Source organism: Poeciliopsis prolifica, unplaced genomic scaffold (genome assembly GCF_027474105.1).
Source record: "Poeciliopsis prolifica strain line A6 unplaced genomic scaffold, Auburn_PproV2 SCAFFOLD031, whole genome shotgun sequence".
Lineage (NCBI taxonomy): Eukaryota > Metazoa > Chordata > Actinopteri > Cyprinodontiformes > Poeciliidae > Poeciliopsis > Poeciliopsis prolifica.
In genome coordinates, this window is record NW_026562406.1 from 409,077 (window position 1) to 424,627 (window position 15,551).

Here is a 15,551-nt window from a genome sequence, read left to right on the forward strand (position 1 = left end):
ATTGTTGCTTATTCCAGGCTGCAGACGACTGCGCCAAGGCTGTGATGAGGAACCTGAGCGCCCATGGTGTGAAGCTGGTCCTCCCCTCTCTGCTGGTGGCCTTGGAGGAAGAGTCATGGAGGACGAAAGCAGGTCAGATGCACAGGAGGTTTAAATCCTGATTATTATGTAAAGGGATGCATGATATGTCAGAACTACCGACTGATATTAGTCAGTTTTAAAACATATCAGTCCAATAAACAAAACATGGGCTAATGAAAGGGCATTGGAGGAGGCTGGTCATGTGATATTTGGTCATGTAACAGTGATGCAGCGTGGGATTGTGGGAAGTTGAATTGAAGCAGAGAGACAGTGGGGAAGTCAGCGATGGTGCTTTTATTCAAGGTCTTGAAAGTGTTGTGAAATATATAAATGTGTATATATAAAAATACACAATTTCTGTTATCAGCCATTATGGCAATATTAAAATCGGACTTCCCGGCATTGGTACCAAAATTGGTGCATCCCTGTTTGTGATGAACTACTGGTGGTTTTAAGGAAACTACAACAGAAAACTGAATGTTTGCAGAATAGAAATATCCTTCATTGTCCCACGTTTTATACACGTTTTCCTTGTTTATCTTCTTTCAAGTGTACAGAAACTAAGAAAAAATGTTCATTATGTGATCTGTGATGAAGTTTGTAGTCAATTACGTCTCTGCTGCTTCCAGGCTCGGTGGAGTTGTTGGGTGCCATGGCTTACTGTGCGCCCAAGCAGCTCTCCTCCTGCCTGCCCAGCATCGTGCCTAAGCTGACGGAGGTGCTGACTGACTCCCATGTCAAGGTGCAGAAGGCGGGCCAGCAGGCCCTCCGACAGATCGGCTCGGTCATTCGCAACCCAGAAATCTTGGGTAGGTGATTCACATTTTATCACTATAGAGATCTTGTTGATTGTACTGTTAAGTGGCACTATGTGCCTAGAAAACACATAATACTGTCCATTTAAAATAACATAAAACTAAAGGGAGACGCATCAGGTTATCATTTGGAGACTTGATTCGGACTGCTTTTTGCTTAACTTCATAATCAGACAGTAAAAATCTGATCTTTTGTTCTGATCAGTGAATGCATCATACTAGGGCTGAAACAATTAATCAAATTGATCATGATTGCTTGATTATTAAAATAATTGTCAGGTAATTTAGTAATCAAGAGCGTTACAAAATAAATTGGCTATCATCTCTACCAATTATTGAACTTTCTCTTCATCCAGCTATTACTCCCATCCTGTTGGATGCCCTCACCGACCCATCCAGGAAAACCCAGATGTGCCTGCAGACGTTGCTGGACACCAAGTTTGTGCACTTCATCGACGCCCCCTCCTTGGCTCTCATCATGCCCATCGTCCAGAGAGCCTTTCAGGATCGCTCCACCGACACTCGCAAGATGGCCGCCCAGATCATCGGCAACATGTACTCGCTCACTGACCAGAAGGTTTGTAGCTTTAAGTCGCACCACCTAAGTTTGGTCCACTTTCATGGAACTCCAGTTTGTTTGTCTAGGAGTGAATCAAACTCTGATGCAGATCGAAAAAGCAAAATCAGGTCCGCCTGAAAGCTTTGGTCTCGGTTCAGTGGACCATAGTGCAAGCAGTGATGGCATAGTTACTTTGAAAAAGTAACTTTAATCAGATTACTGATTACTCCTTGAAAAAGTAACTTAGTTTACTGATTACTTGATTTGAAAAGTAACTAAGTTACATTAAAAGTAACTTTTTTAGTTACTTTCAGCAGCTGCTAACAACAACGCTCCGCCACCAGTGAAAATCACATTGATCTTTGCCAAAACTTAATTGCAAGTTATTTTATAATAGTAACATCAACAATACATCTCCACTGATAAGGTTGAACTGAAGGGAAGATTGTTTAATGATTACAACAGTGCAAAAAAACTTTAGTAATTTGTGTGTGTTTTTGTGTGATCTATTGTCTGGAAAACTATAAATAGGATTTTAAGCCCCCCCTCCCACTCCCCTTCACCCCAGCCTCCAGGTTGTGTGTTACGGCCCTGGGTTTGCTGTCACCGCACAGAGCTCCTCCTGCGGTTCCACAACTCCTGGCTGCACAGATTTGTGACACTTCTCTTAATGTTAATAATTATAATGGACTCATTCATTCGTGGCTGTTCTCTACGGACTATCAGATGTGAAAAACCTTAAGTTCACCTTCAATCAATCAATCAAATTTTATTTGTAAAGCACATTTCAGCAGCAAGACATTTCAAAGTGCTTTACATCATAACAAACTCAAAAACACAAAGTGATGCAACATGGAATCGACAATCAAAACATGATATTAAGTCAAGTGCCATGCTTAAATTCGTAGTTGATTATGTTTCAAATACAACTCTAAACAGGTGGGTTTTTAGTTGAGCTTTAAAGGAAGTAGGTGTTTCAAGATGATTTCTTGTAAAAATGTGATATTTTACGTTATGCTGTACCGCCTACAGGATCTGTCGCCCTACCTGCCAAGTGTTATTCCTGGACTGAAGGCGTCTCTGCTGGACCCAGTACCTGAGGTGTGCCTAGTGAACACAAACATGATCAGAGTGCTAATATTGACATGCGTCTCCCATGTATGAAATTTAAACATGTCCTCCCCGATCCAGGTGCGTACCGTCTCGGCCAAGGCTCTGGGCGCCATGGTGAAGGGGATGGGAGAGTCCTGCTTCGACGACCTGCTGCCTTGGCTCATGGAGACGCTGGCGTCCGAACAGAGCTCTGTCGATCGCTCTGGAGCTGCACAAGGTCAGTAGTCCTCCTCTTTATCCATCGGAGTGTAATCTTGAGGCTCCCCTGTGTCGGTGTGGTGATGAAACGTTTCGATGGTCCTCTCAGGTCTGGCCGAAGTGATGGCTGGACTCGGGGTAGAGAAACTGGACAAGCTGATGCCAGATGTGGTCCAGACTGCCAGCAAGGTGGACATCGCTTCTCACGTCAGAGACGGTTACATCATGATGTTCATCTACCTACCCCTCACCTTTGGAGACAAGTTCACTCCCTATGTGGGACCCATCATCCCCTGCATTCTCAAGGTGCTGCCTGATCGTAAAGTTTTTGCTTTTGAATTTTAATTAGCCAAAAAACAAGCGTTGGATTATATTGGCTCGCATCTAAATCAAAGACATCAGAACTGTGGTCATTTCAGCTCTTAGAATGATTTTTGGTGACCTTTGATTTAAGAATCCAGATGTGAGGACAAGTGACGGGTTTTGATGCTCATGTTGCTCCATAGTTCAGAAAGTTGATGTCATTGAGTAAAACTAAAGTGATTTTTGGATTCAGCTCATCAAAATAACCCTAAAACAGTTGAACAACCCCAGACAATTTGTTTGGCTGTTGAGCAGCGTAATCAATGGATCAGTTGTTCTCATACCTATAGTTCTCTGTTTGATTAATACCACTTAATAAAGGCTTTTCTGACATTCCATGCTGCAACATAAGTAATAAGACTGTGTCCAATTCCTGCCAACATCGGCATCTGTCAATACTCAAAACTGCAATATTGAAATCTTCTCTGAAATGAAAACGCTGTATGAAATCACCCCTGGTTTTAGCGTCTGTATCCTCTGACTCCGCCTGGCAGGCTCTGGCTGATGAGAACGAGTACGTGAGGGACACGGCGCTGCGAGCCGGCCAGCGAATCATCAGCATGTACGCCGAGACCGCCATCGCCCTGCTGCTTCCTGAGCTGGAACAAGGCCTGTTCGACGATCTGTGGAGGATCAGGTCAGAGCATAACCGCAGGATGAATAGTGAGGCTGAACCGATTAATCGAATTAATCAGTTATTGAATTGTCAACTAACTCAGTAATCAACAGCTGTTAGCTGAGAGAACCTCACACTAGTAGCAGTAATTAGGTCAAAACTGTACAAAAGATATATTTTGCATTTAAGATAAAAAAAACCAAAACTTCGTTGCCTGCAAGTATGTTCTACCTCAAACTCTTCAAGTGTCAGTTTTAGTTTCACGTGGCTCAAATTATGTAAAGCAGAAAAAAAGTCCCCTATTAAGCTGCCTTTGCTATCCAATTATTAATCAGTTAATGCAAAACTAATTGACAGTTTATTCCTACAACTACAGTGAAACGTTAAAAGAGAAGGCTGAAAAAAGAGTTTTCTTTTTGTATGCAGGCTGCTACAAATGTACACTTAAGGAATGCTATGTTATTTTTTATATAGCAAAAAGCAACATAAAACGTTACAAGAAGAAAACATTTCTTACTACCTTTTAAAATAAGAAATAAATTTCTTATTTAAAAAAGGTATTGCTTGTTTATTTGCACTTTTGAATGCATTTCTATTTTTTTGTTTAAAAAAGCTTTATGTGGTGAACTGAAAAATGTGCAGAAATTTTTTTCATCCAATTCATTGTCAAAATAATCTATGGATTAATCGATCGCTAAAATAATTGTTGCAGCCCGACGAGTGGCTGCAGGATAAATCGTCCTCCTCTTCCATCTTGATGACTGAAAGTTCTTCTGTGGGTTTTCAGGTTCAGTTCAGTCCAGCTGCTGGGCGATCTGCTGTTCCACATTTCAGGAGTGACGGGAAAGATGACCACAGAGACTGCCTCAGAGGACGACAACTTTGGCACGGCCGCATCCAACAAAGTCAGCAGACCGTTTCCCCTCATGAATCCACCGCAGAGCAGATCAATCCCCCTGAATGTTGGGGTCAATATTTGGATTCTAAAGGTCTCAGCTTTGCCTTTCCTCCTCTCAGGCTATCATTTCTGCTTTGGGAGCTGATCGACGGAACCGCGTGCTGTCAGGCCTGTACATGGGCCGCTCCGACACCCAGCTGGTCGTCCGACAGGCTTCTCTCCACGTGTGGAAGATTGTCGTCTCCAACACCCCCAGGACCCTGAGGGAGATCCTCCCAACCCTGTTCTCCCTCCTGCTGGGCTTCCTGGCTTCCACCTGCCCTGACAAGAGAACGGTAAAACCTGCTGTTTTGGGTTTTTTTGTGACGCCTGCTGGTTGAATCAGCCCTCAAAGCGTGGCGTTCTCCGCTACTGCTGTGGTTTCAGATCGCCGCTCGGACGCTTGGGGACCTCGTGAGGAAGCTGGGGGAGAAAATTCTCCCAGAGATCATTCCCATCCTGGAGGACGGGCTGCGTTCAGACAAGAGTGATGAGAGGCAGGGCGTCTGCATCGGGCTCAGCGAGATCATGAAGTCCACCAGCAAGGACGCGGTACGTTCAAGGAAATGGGCGGAAGCGTTGGGATAAAAGCGAAAACTCAACTGATTGATTCACCAGGTGCTCGTCTTCTCCGAGTCGCTGGTCCCCACTGTGAGGAAGGCTCTCTGCGACCCCCTAGAGGAGGTCAGAGAGGCTGCAGCCAAAACCTTCGAGCAGCTCCACGCGACCATCGGCCACCAGGCGCTGGACGACATCCTGCCGACGCTGCTGAAACAGCTGGTGAGCAACACAATCAGTCCAAAAGTCATGGTTTCAATATGCTTAACATCTCTTGTAATTATTATTTTTATTTTATTCCCAGGATGATGAAGAAACAGCTGAGTTTGCTTTGGATGGACTGAAGCAAGTCATGGCAGTGAAGAGCCGCTCCGTGCTGCCATATTTGGTTCCAAAGGTAAGCTGTCGGTCCGTTTTTCTCTTTCAGTCCTTTCTGGAGTTTGTGTCTGTGATGAGTTTCCTCCTCTGTGTCCTGCAGCTGACCGCTCCTCCTGTGAACACCCGGGTGTTGGCCTTCCTCTCCGCTGTGGCAGGAGACGCTCTGACGCGTCACCTGGGCGTCATTCTGCCCGCCCTCCTGTCTTCGCTTAAAGGGAAGCTTGGAACGGAGGAAGAAGCGCAGGTACATCCAGCATCTGTTCATACATTCTTTTAAGATTTATCTTGGCACTTGTTGCCTTTATTGAACTGTACACAGTCATGGAGCTGTTTGTTCTTTCTTTATGTTCATCTGCTTTACTAGCATAAATAATAAATTAATTGATAATTTACAGGCAGATTTCAGTAAGTAGGAATATAATTTAAAACTTAATGCATTTCAATCATCAAACATTATGCACAGGCCTGTTTCAGCTTCTTATTCCTGTCATTTTTGATAATTGAGACTTAAAGTTCATGAAGACTGTTTAGCAATGATGTCAAAATACACATTTTTTTTTTGTATAAAATGCATGGGATCCCCAGTTTTACAACTTATATTTGACCTAAAATATATTTTATCTGATTGGACCAAAGACAACAAAGCTGGTAATAAAATAACATTTTGGGTTTTCTTGCGTTCCCAGTTGGCTGCTCTTCATTTTCTTTGCCCTGGTTTTCTGCTAGTTTATTATTCTCTCCTGAGAACTCTTTGTCTTTGCAGATTAGATTTTTTTAATGTATTGTTTTAAATTAATAAACATTCTGACTCTGATTGTGCTTCTTCTACCAACATTAAATAAATCAACTCAACCTCTTTTGTCAACACTTTCTGCATGTCAGAAGGATTGAAAAGATGGGAAAAAAATCCCAACCTGATTGTGTTGTTCAGGAGCTGTGCAGCTGTCAGAGCGTGATCCTGTCTGTGGAGGACGAGGCGGGTCAGCGGATCATCATCGAAGACCTGCTGGAGGCCACGCGGGGCGCCGACCCCGGCCTGCGCCAGGCCGCCATCACCATCCTCAACGCTTACTTCGCTCGCACCCGCCTGGACTACAGCGCTCACATCCGCACGCTGCTGTCGGGCCTCATCCGCCTTCTGAACGACTCCAATCCAGAGGTCCTGTCACAGAGCTGGGACACCATCAACTCCATCACCAAGGTTACAGAAAGTTTAAAAGGCTTCTCTGCTAAGAACGTTGACTCTGTGGACTCAGAAGTAACTATGTATCGTTTGTGGTGCAGAAACTGGACGCTAGCAGTCAGCTGGCGCTGATCGACGACCTGCATCGTGACATCAAAGCAGTCGCTGCTGATGTGAAAGGTCAACACCTGCCCGGCTTCTGCCTTCCCAAGAAGGTGAGGAGAAAACTCCCAGCACAGAAAACACCTGAAAAAGCTCTGTGTGCTGCTTCCATTAGAAAGAAGAGGATGAATGGCAGCCTGACAGGCCAATCAAATGCAACATGGAGGTTATTCTCCTACAGAGTGTTTTAAAGAGGAGTTTGGGAGCCGTTTGTGGCCCCTGGACTGATTTTGTGCTGCCCACTAACAACAAATCAAGAATGAATTAAATGAATTAGGATAAATTGACAAAATGTTAGAACATCCCTGCTCTCAAAAGAAAAAGAAATTAAATACAAAAAAAATCTTAGCTTTTTTTTTTTTTTGTCATTTTCCTACACTTCTATGTTTGATTTTAAAAATAGCTTCTACAGGTCAAATTTCCTCACAAGAGCATAAACATACCATGTTCAGTTAGATGAGGCCAAAATAGAGATGCTGAATCAGAATGCAAAATAATGCAACATTCATTGAAAACCAACATCAGTGCCGTGTAGTCACTATAAGCAATAGATCAATTAATCCTTAACGTTCTAATCATAAATATTTTTTCAAAGTCAATTTTGTTTGCAGAGACTTTATAATCTATTTATTATGGTTTCAGTTGTGTGTGGTTTTTATTTCCGTCTTTTTTTTCTTTTTGAATATTTAAAATATCTTGCAGTTTCAGTGTTTTTAGAAAAAAAAAACTTTTTTGACTTCTGAAGCTGCCAGTTTTCATTTTTATATTATTATCATAACATTACTTGAAAATGGTCCCATTAATTTCTTCTATTGCTAAATTTATTGTTTCAGGCTGAACAACCAATCAAGCACAGAGTTGGACGTGTGATTATTAGAGCTTTGTTTTTTTAAAGCAGGAAACATTTCAGTTGCTCAGCTTTTATTACATTTCCGAGAAAGGAAATGATTTAAATGGTGCAAGAAAGTGGTCAAAGTTCGTATCTCAACCCATCTGATTCTGTGGTGAATCCGTTTGATATGTTCAGACACAAACCTGCAGAGTTATAACTCTAAACTTTGAGTTCTGTTAGTCAACTTCTGCACTTTTATTCATTTTCATTCATTTACACGAAGCAAAATGTTGTATTTTCTCACATTAATGTCCTCTGTTGTCCTTTTTCATTAATTACTTTTGAAACACACTTGATGGAATTTAATGATATAGACTTGATTAAAAGCCTAAATTACTGTACAAATTGTCAGCAGAGAGTAAGTTTTCTGCTTTGAAACGTCTGAGTGTTTTCCTCCTGTTGACGGCAGGGTGTGACGTGTATCCTGTCAGTCCTGAGGGAAGGCGTCCTCACCGGCAGCCCCGAGCAGAAAGAAGAGGCAGCTAAAGCTTTGGGTGGAGTTATCAAGCTGACTTCTCCCGAAGCGCTGCGCCCGTCCGTAGTGAACATCACAGGACCTCTCATTCGCATCCTGGGAGATCGCTTTGCCTGGACGGTGAAGAGCGCTCTGCTGGAGACGCTCACCCTGCTGCTAGCAAAGGTTCTTCTTCTTCTCAGCTGCTGAAAGAAATCTGCCATCGAAATCCCTCCAGGTCTGTGGGGTCTAATCTGCAATGCTCCGTCAACAGGTGGGCATCGCTCTGAAGCCCTTCCTACCGCAGCTGCAGACCACCTTCCTGAAGGCGCTGCAGGACTCCAGCCGCGCAGTGAGGCTGAGGGCCGCCGAGGCTCTGGGTCAGCTGGTCTCCATCCACACCAAGGTGGACCCGCTCTTCACCGAGCAGCTCTCGGCTATCCGCAACGCAGAGGACTCTGGAGTCAGGTGTGCACTCCGGCCAACAAGTTCCTTTATAAGCCGATAGCACAACAAAAAGCTTTCGACAGACTCCATTTTAGGTTTAACATAAATACACTGTAATAACCAGATCAATATTTATCTGGACACTCTATTTATTTATCTATTGACACTCTGAGCTAAAAAGGCCAAGACATGAAAATATAGATGAGAATGCTCCTTATTTATCAGAAGAACCCTTCATGTCAAAGTCCATCATCATTTCTTGTTGATAGAGGTGAAGACGTGAGCAAGTGAGTGTTGCGTTCAGGAGTTTTAGGAAAAGTGAAGCCATCAGGGAATCATACACAGACATTTAAAGGTTGAGAAGTGAAGACATTTCTGATCAACACTGATAATAGTATCATTACTTAGCACATCTTAGCAGCTACTTTAATGGTGGCATTTAGATGCAAAACCAGGTAATAATAAATGAAAAGCAGAGTTGGCAGCTGCAGTTCAGTTCACCCTAATGAATGTATGCTCCTATTTTATGCCCATATGTTACCATTTCGTCTCTTCCTGCTTCTATTTTGTACCCAGAAGCACATCATTCTGCACCTCTTTACTCATCCGTTGGATTTTAGTTCATGTCTCTTCTTAGGTTGGTGGTGTTATGAGTTCTGAAGATAAACAGCAATCAAGATTAAATGAGATTTAACATGGGCGGTTCACATGTGGTTTGAAAGCAACTTCTAGACTAACGTTTTCCCACAGGCAGGGAAAGTCATGCTAAAAAAAAAAGGAGAGATTTAACTCGGCATAATTGTTTTAATACACATTGAAACTTCTGTCATCTTTTTGATATTTCATTATAAAGATCACTTCTGCAATCCATTCTTGAAATGTAAAGGTTTAAGTGCATCGGTCAAATCTAATCAGTGTTATTTTGAGTTGAGTGTCAAACCTTTGTTTTTGTGTTACAAGCAAAACATAAAAAGAGGTTGTTAATAACGCCTCTGCATTTGACACCTTTCCCTAAATGTCTTCAGCTCGAGTCTTAAATATCCTTTACATCATAGTTATATTTGTATGTGTCAACTGATGTGTCAGTTTTGCCTCAGGAATCAGATATATGGGTTGTCCTAACGTCAAGCCTCCAGCAGAAAGCCATGACATCTTCAGAGTTCACTTGCATTTTCTTCCTAACATTAAAGCTAATGAAGCTTTCAGTATTTTTGGCCTCATGCGTTTATTTGAGGGCTGCGGCTATTTGTGTCTGCAGGGAAACCATGCTCCAAGCGCTGAGGTTTGTCATCCAGGGGGCCGGATCAAAAGTGGACCCAGCCATTCGCAAGAACATCACCAGCACGCTGCTGGGCATGCTGGGACACGACGAGGTACGATGGCAACGGGCAGATTGCTTGCGAACTCAAGCCGAGCCGGACTTCTTAAATCTGTGGCTTGTTTGATGCAGATATTGCAGCAGCTACTGTACACGCCGAGAAATGCTTTATTTGGAGCCTCTGCAGAAGAATGCTCTGTGGAGTCATTTTCACTCTGATCACAGGCGGATAAAAAACGGAAGTCGAAGAGAGGATGTGGTTTTCTCAATAGGTGGTTTAGACTCTTCATGTCTCTTTGTAACACAGAACCTTTCTGTCTGGCTGTCTGCTCTGTGTGGGTGTGTGTGTAGGATGCCACTCGAATGGCCTCTGCAGGCTGCATTGGTGAGCTGTGCGCCTTCCTGTCAGAAGAGGAGCTGAAGAGTGTGTTGCTTCAACACGTCTTAGGTTTGTTCTTTTTAAGTAATAAAAGCTTTTTTTCTTCCTCGTTTTGTCATATACACAAGCGTCTCATGTGACACAGTCGTGCGTAATGGTGAACGTGAAGATGAGTTCTAAAACTTTTTACAAATAAGAATCTGGAAAGTGTGGTGTGCGTTTAATTTTTTTCACAATCTGCTTTGGGAATGTTTTGCACATCAAAAATGTTTTTTCACTCAGTGGGATTGCATAGGAAGCACATGTTTACATCAGTTTGTATGGCCTATCACACATTTTCAGGGGAATTGATTTCCTGACTTTAACTGGGACATTCTAATATATGAAAATGCTTTGATCAATGCCTCGTATTGACGATCTGACTGTATATTTAGGATTGCTGTCCTGCAGTTTTCTTTCATGTTTGGCCTGTACTTAGCTCCACCCCCTCTCCCCATCAGCTCTCATGCTGCCACCAGCACCAATGGCTAATTCACAGATTTCTTTGGAAAATATTATATTTAGAAAGTTTTCATATATTACCATAAGCAAAAAAAAAAAAGAAAAGCCATTTAGTTCCTTTTTTTAAGTGCAATTACATCATATTGTATCATGTTTCTATGGTACCTAGGTTGCCCAAAGCAGCTTGGCTTCTGTGTATATATTTGTGTGTGGGTGTGTGTGTGTGTGTGTGAGTGAACTGAACAGAGCTAAGAGCTAACGTTTTCCTGCCTCCCTGCAGCGGACATGTCCGGTGTGGACTGGATGGTGCGTCACGGCCGCAGCCTGGCCCTGGCCATAGCGGTGAAGTCGGCTCCTGAGAAGCTGTGTGGAAAGGATTACTGTGATACCGTAACCGAGATGGTTTTGGCAAATGCCACCGCCGACAGGGTGAGCACAAACAGATCCGAAGCCGACGCGCAGCTTCAACGTAGATCCGTCGCATGTTTTTGTATAGATCCGGAAATTGTGGCGCATGCAGGAGGGCACAAAGACTACTCTTTTCAATTCCATCATTGCTGCGGTACAACAAATCCGTTTAACAGGAGATCTAGATATTAATTTTGTGCAGTGCACCACTGCAAAGGAAAATAAAAGGGGGGGAAAAATGTTTAAGAACAACTCAGCCCACTTGTACTCTTCATTTTTCTTGTCTGTGTCACACAGACCCGTTGCCATAGTAACTGACTGACAATCAAGGATTCAACACCAAAAACACACATTCATTTCCCACACAGAGAACTGAACATTCAGTCCATCACATCATCATGTTTTCATGCTTCATGTTGACATTGAGACCATTAAGAGGTGATCGGCTGAACACAGCAGTGGTTTATTAGCTAATGTATGTACCTGCTCTACTGATAGTCTGTCAGAGAGTTGATGTGTGGGTTGCCTTTTTCTTTTTAACTGAACTGGGAGTGCTGGGCGTACTGGGGCGTCATAGGGAATAGTGCAACCCACGTTTGGAGTTTCGATTCCCGGACCCGACGATATTTGCCACATGTCTTCCCATCTCTTTGCCCCTTTCCCGTCAGCCTACTTTCATTTAAGGGACACTAGAGAAAAAAAAACTGAACTGAAACACTGAATTCCACAACACATCTACATGTTAAGGTTGTCATAGCCAAGCTAGCATAGCGGACCTACTTCCTTCTCCACCCCCCTTTTTTTTTTATTAATGAAAACTTTTTTCTGCCTTGTGAAATGTGACACCCTGAGGGATTTGTACATGTGAGATCACACAGCAACGCATCTACATATTATCCTAGAAAAATTTAAGCATTTTAGTAAATTCTAATATTGACCTTTATGGGTTTCCGTTACTGATGTGATTCCTCCTGCAGATCCCCATCGCGACCAGTGGGATCAGAGCCTTGGGCTTCCTGATGAGGCATCATCTCAGGACGGAGGGAGGCAGTGGCGTTTCACAGCGCATCATTACACTGTTGGTTAAGGTGAGACAAAGGGAACTTTTCACGTCCACTTGGTAGTCAGATTCACTTCCTGTTTTTATTCCTGCAGATGAGAAAAAACGGAGAAGTAGGCGAACAGAAATGATCTGGCCTGTGTGCTTTGTGACTGTAAATCAACCCTGAGAAATGATTCAGCAGAGGCTGTCTGTGGGGAAACAGTTGATTTGTGATGTTACAGTTAGTTTAAACGAATTTGCTTTTAATCATGAATCAGCAAATGTTAAATAAACAGTTGCCTGTTCAATGTACAACTTTATTTAGTTGAACTGAATGGATCTGAATGGATAAATCACAGGATTTATTGCTGGGATTTAACTGGACCTCGTTCACCAGATTGGTAACAATTTCAGTTTCCATCAGAGCGTCTCATACACTGATCTCAGCTGTAACTTTTTCTAATGCAGTCAGTTTGGGCATCAGATCATGTATGAGTTTTGTAGTGGATATTTTTTTGTGATGCATTTTGACCGTGTTACCCCCACAGTGTCTTCAGAACCAGTCCAGTGACATCAGGCTGGTGTCGGAGCGAGTGCTGTGGTGGGTGTTCAGAGAGCCAGCCACTCCCGCCATGGAGCCCAGCCTGATGAAGCCCCTGCTGAAGAGTCTGCTGGACAACACCAAGGACAAGAACACCACGGTCCGAGCCCAGAGCGAACACACCATCGTCAACCTGCTGCGGCTTCGTCAAGGAGAGGAAACCATGCAGGTGAGTCTCGCAATTTACTGCTGCTAATCACACACATATGACAAAGCCAGTAGCTGCATTTCCATTGACCATATAGGCACTCATACTGGGATTATGAAAATACTGTAAAAGAGTTTAAGTGACAATCTCCTCGCTGAGCTGCACTGCTCCCAGCCAAAAACAACCAATTAGAGCCAGGGGTCGCTGTCGATCAATCTCGTGTTCTCGCTACTAAATGTGCTAATGATGGAGAAACGATTTACAGTTACAGGAAAACTGTTTATCTGCTGTCGTCAGTGGCTGTGCTAGCTAGTCTGACCATTCATCACAGACTATGCTGGCTGCAGTGTACCAGAGAGCAAGTGCCGCACAGAGAGATTATTGTCAGCGTTAAGACCCGCCTCCTGGCTCTGATTGGTTGTTACTAGTTGGCGCTGGGAGTAGGCAGAGGAACTCAAACTTTTTTTCTCACAGATTATCTCTCATGTCATGTTGTCTCTACTTAATAACAGTCTCAACAAATATGTAAACATATTTTTTTATTAAAGTTAAATACTGCAGCTTTAATAGACATTCCAGTTTGAAAAAGCTTCTGTTTTTCAGTAGGTTTTTTGCGTGGATTTTGTTTTTTGTACACAAAAATACACAAAATTTATGTATTTTGTAAAAGTGCAATAGAAATACAGTTGTTGATCACGTGTGACATGATCAACAACTGTATGGTTCACTCTTGTAACATGTCAAGTGACTATAAATGAGAATTGGCTCATTAGCTTGAGCTGTACAATATCCCTTTCTGTATTACTAATGGTGATAAAGATGAAGAAGATGACAAGAAGTTGCAGTAGGTTGATGTTGCTTCATGTTTTCTAATGACTTATCACATGAAAAACCTAATTTGTGCGTGGTTTTATTTGCACTTCATACAGTTGAAAAATTATATTTTCTCAACTGAATTTTGACTGTTTTTTTGTGCATACTGATAATGGAAAAGAAACTATGGCCTCAGATTAACTGTAACCCTTTTCGTCTTTTCTTTTCCTTTTTCTTTTCAGAGTATTACTGCCATTCTGGACTCTGCAAGTAACGAACTGCTGTCAGAGTGTCACCGCCGCTCACTGAAGAAAATCGCCAGCCTGCCAGACTCCAACGAGGAGATCGACGACACTATCCTAACATGATGGAGCGGGACTTAATGATAAATGTCTGAATGACACAATGAACAGATCCTGAGTGTATGATAACCCCAGACACTCAACACACATGCTCAGATTGAACCAGCGTGGGAGGAAAAGGAGGCGGATGGAGTTGTGACCGATCTCTCGACTTTCTTAAACCCCACCACCCCCAAATAATTTTTTTGTTTTCTCTCACTTCACCCCGTTCTTTTAGCGGCTTTTCAGCCCGATTTCTTACCTGTTTCTTTTATCTTGTACCAAACAGATTATTATGTACCAAAACACGTTGGGAAAACGCAATGCCAAATCTGTTTTGATATTCCACTGTTCTGCTAGTACTTTTACCAAACTAATTTGAAGCATTTCGGATGCGATTGTGAAGAAAGCCAACCTTGTCGTTAATTTTATTTGGACTTGGCATGTGAGAGATGTTTGGGGGGAAACAATCACTTATGAGACAAATCATTCTTATCAGTGATACTGTTGTAAAAAGGCAAAACAGAATAAAAACTGATTTCATAATGTGATATCAAGATGCTCATTTCTGTCTGGGCTCTGGGGTCATTTAGAACTTGTATTTCTGTCTATATGTGTGAGCAATGTATTCACTACATACAACTGACTACATTAGTTTATACTGCAAGGTTACAGATTTTCTGGTGCCCAACTACAATGTGCCCAAAACACACATACAATTGTTATAAAATGCCATATTTTTCAAACATGACTTAAAAGAAATTTGACTTTGCAATTTTACGCCTTAAAATTGGACCCCTGTCTTTTTAAGAAGTTTCTGCTTTTTCTGAAACTACGCATTCAGGAAGTCATCACAACAAATTTTCCTCATTTACAACTGTTCCTGGAGGTGTTCCACCGAGAAGTAGCTAATATGATGAGTTCGGCAGATGTGCAGTTCCACCAGGCGTTTGCTAATTGCTGCTGCCACTAGTCTGAAGGAGCTGAGCATTTGGGCACCAAGACTGACTCCCTTCTCAAATATGCAAGAAAGAATCAAAGCAACACTCCAACTGTGTTTGATGAGGGAATAACAATGTGATATAAAGCTAAAAAAATAACATGATACAAATTTTAGATAATAATAACCCAGTAATTACAAGCAAAAACAAAACATTCAAATTTTCTCATTAAACAAGTGTTTTCTGAAATAGGACACCGTACTTCCTGATACAGTGTTACCGCATTAGCTGAAATGAAATGGA

General features: G+C 42.4%; 1 protein-coding gene across 1 annotated transcript in view; it reads left to right on the top strand.

Moving 5' to 3' along the window:
• Window positions 1–14,858, top strand: part of gcn1 (GCN1 activator of EIF2AK4) — a 34,860-nt gene extending 20,002 nt beyond the window's left edge. Inside the window, exons 35-57 of the mRNA XM_055050679.1 lie at window positions 18–132; window positions 711–890; window positions 1,253–1,473; window positions 2,488–2,556; window positions 2,647–2,785; window positions 2,876–3,072; window positions 3,624–3,766; window positions 4,533–4,650; window positions 4,763–4,978; window positions 5,070–5,234; window positions 5,301–5,462; window positions 5,545–5,637; window positions 5,719–5,862; window positions 6,550–6,819; window positions 6,903–7,016; window positions 8,265–8,495; window positions 8,584–8,777; window positions 10,015–10,129; window positions 10,426–10,522; window positions 11,235–11,383; window positions 12,340–12,450; window positions 12,953–13,174; window positions 14,209–14,858. Coding sequence (XP_054906654.1) covers window positions 18–132; window positions 711–890; window positions 1,253–1,473; window positions 2,488–2,556; window positions 2,647–2,785; window positions 2,876–3,072; window positions 3,624–3,766; window positions 4,533–4,650; window positions 4,763–4,978; window positions 5,070–5,234; window positions 5,301–5,462; window positions 5,545–5,637; window positions 5,719–5,862; window positions 6,550–6,819; window positions 6,903–7,016; window positions 8,265–8,495; window positions 8,584–8,777; window positions 10,015–10,129; window positions 10,426–10,522; window positions 11,235–11,383; window positions 12,340–12,450; window positions 12,953–13,174; window positions 14,209–14,334 — 3,591 coding nt within the window. The 3' untranslated portion in view covers window positions 14,335–14,858. The remainder of the gene's footprint in view (window positions 1–17; window positions 133–710; window positions 891–1,252; window positions 1,474–2,487; window positions 2,557–2,646; window positions 2,786–2,875; window positions 3,073–3,623; window positions 3,767–4,532; window positions 4,651–4,762; window positions 4,979–5,069; window positions 5,235–5,300; window positions 5,463–5,544; window positions 5,638–5,718; window positions 5,863–6,549; window positions 6,820–6,902; window positions 7,017–8,264; window positions 8,496–8,583; window positions 8,778–10,014; window positions 10,130–10,425; window positions 10,523–11,234; window positions 11,384–12,339; window positions 12,451–12,952; window positions 13,175–14,208) is intronic.
• The last annotated feature ends 693 nt before the right edge of the window (window positions 14,859–15,551 follow it).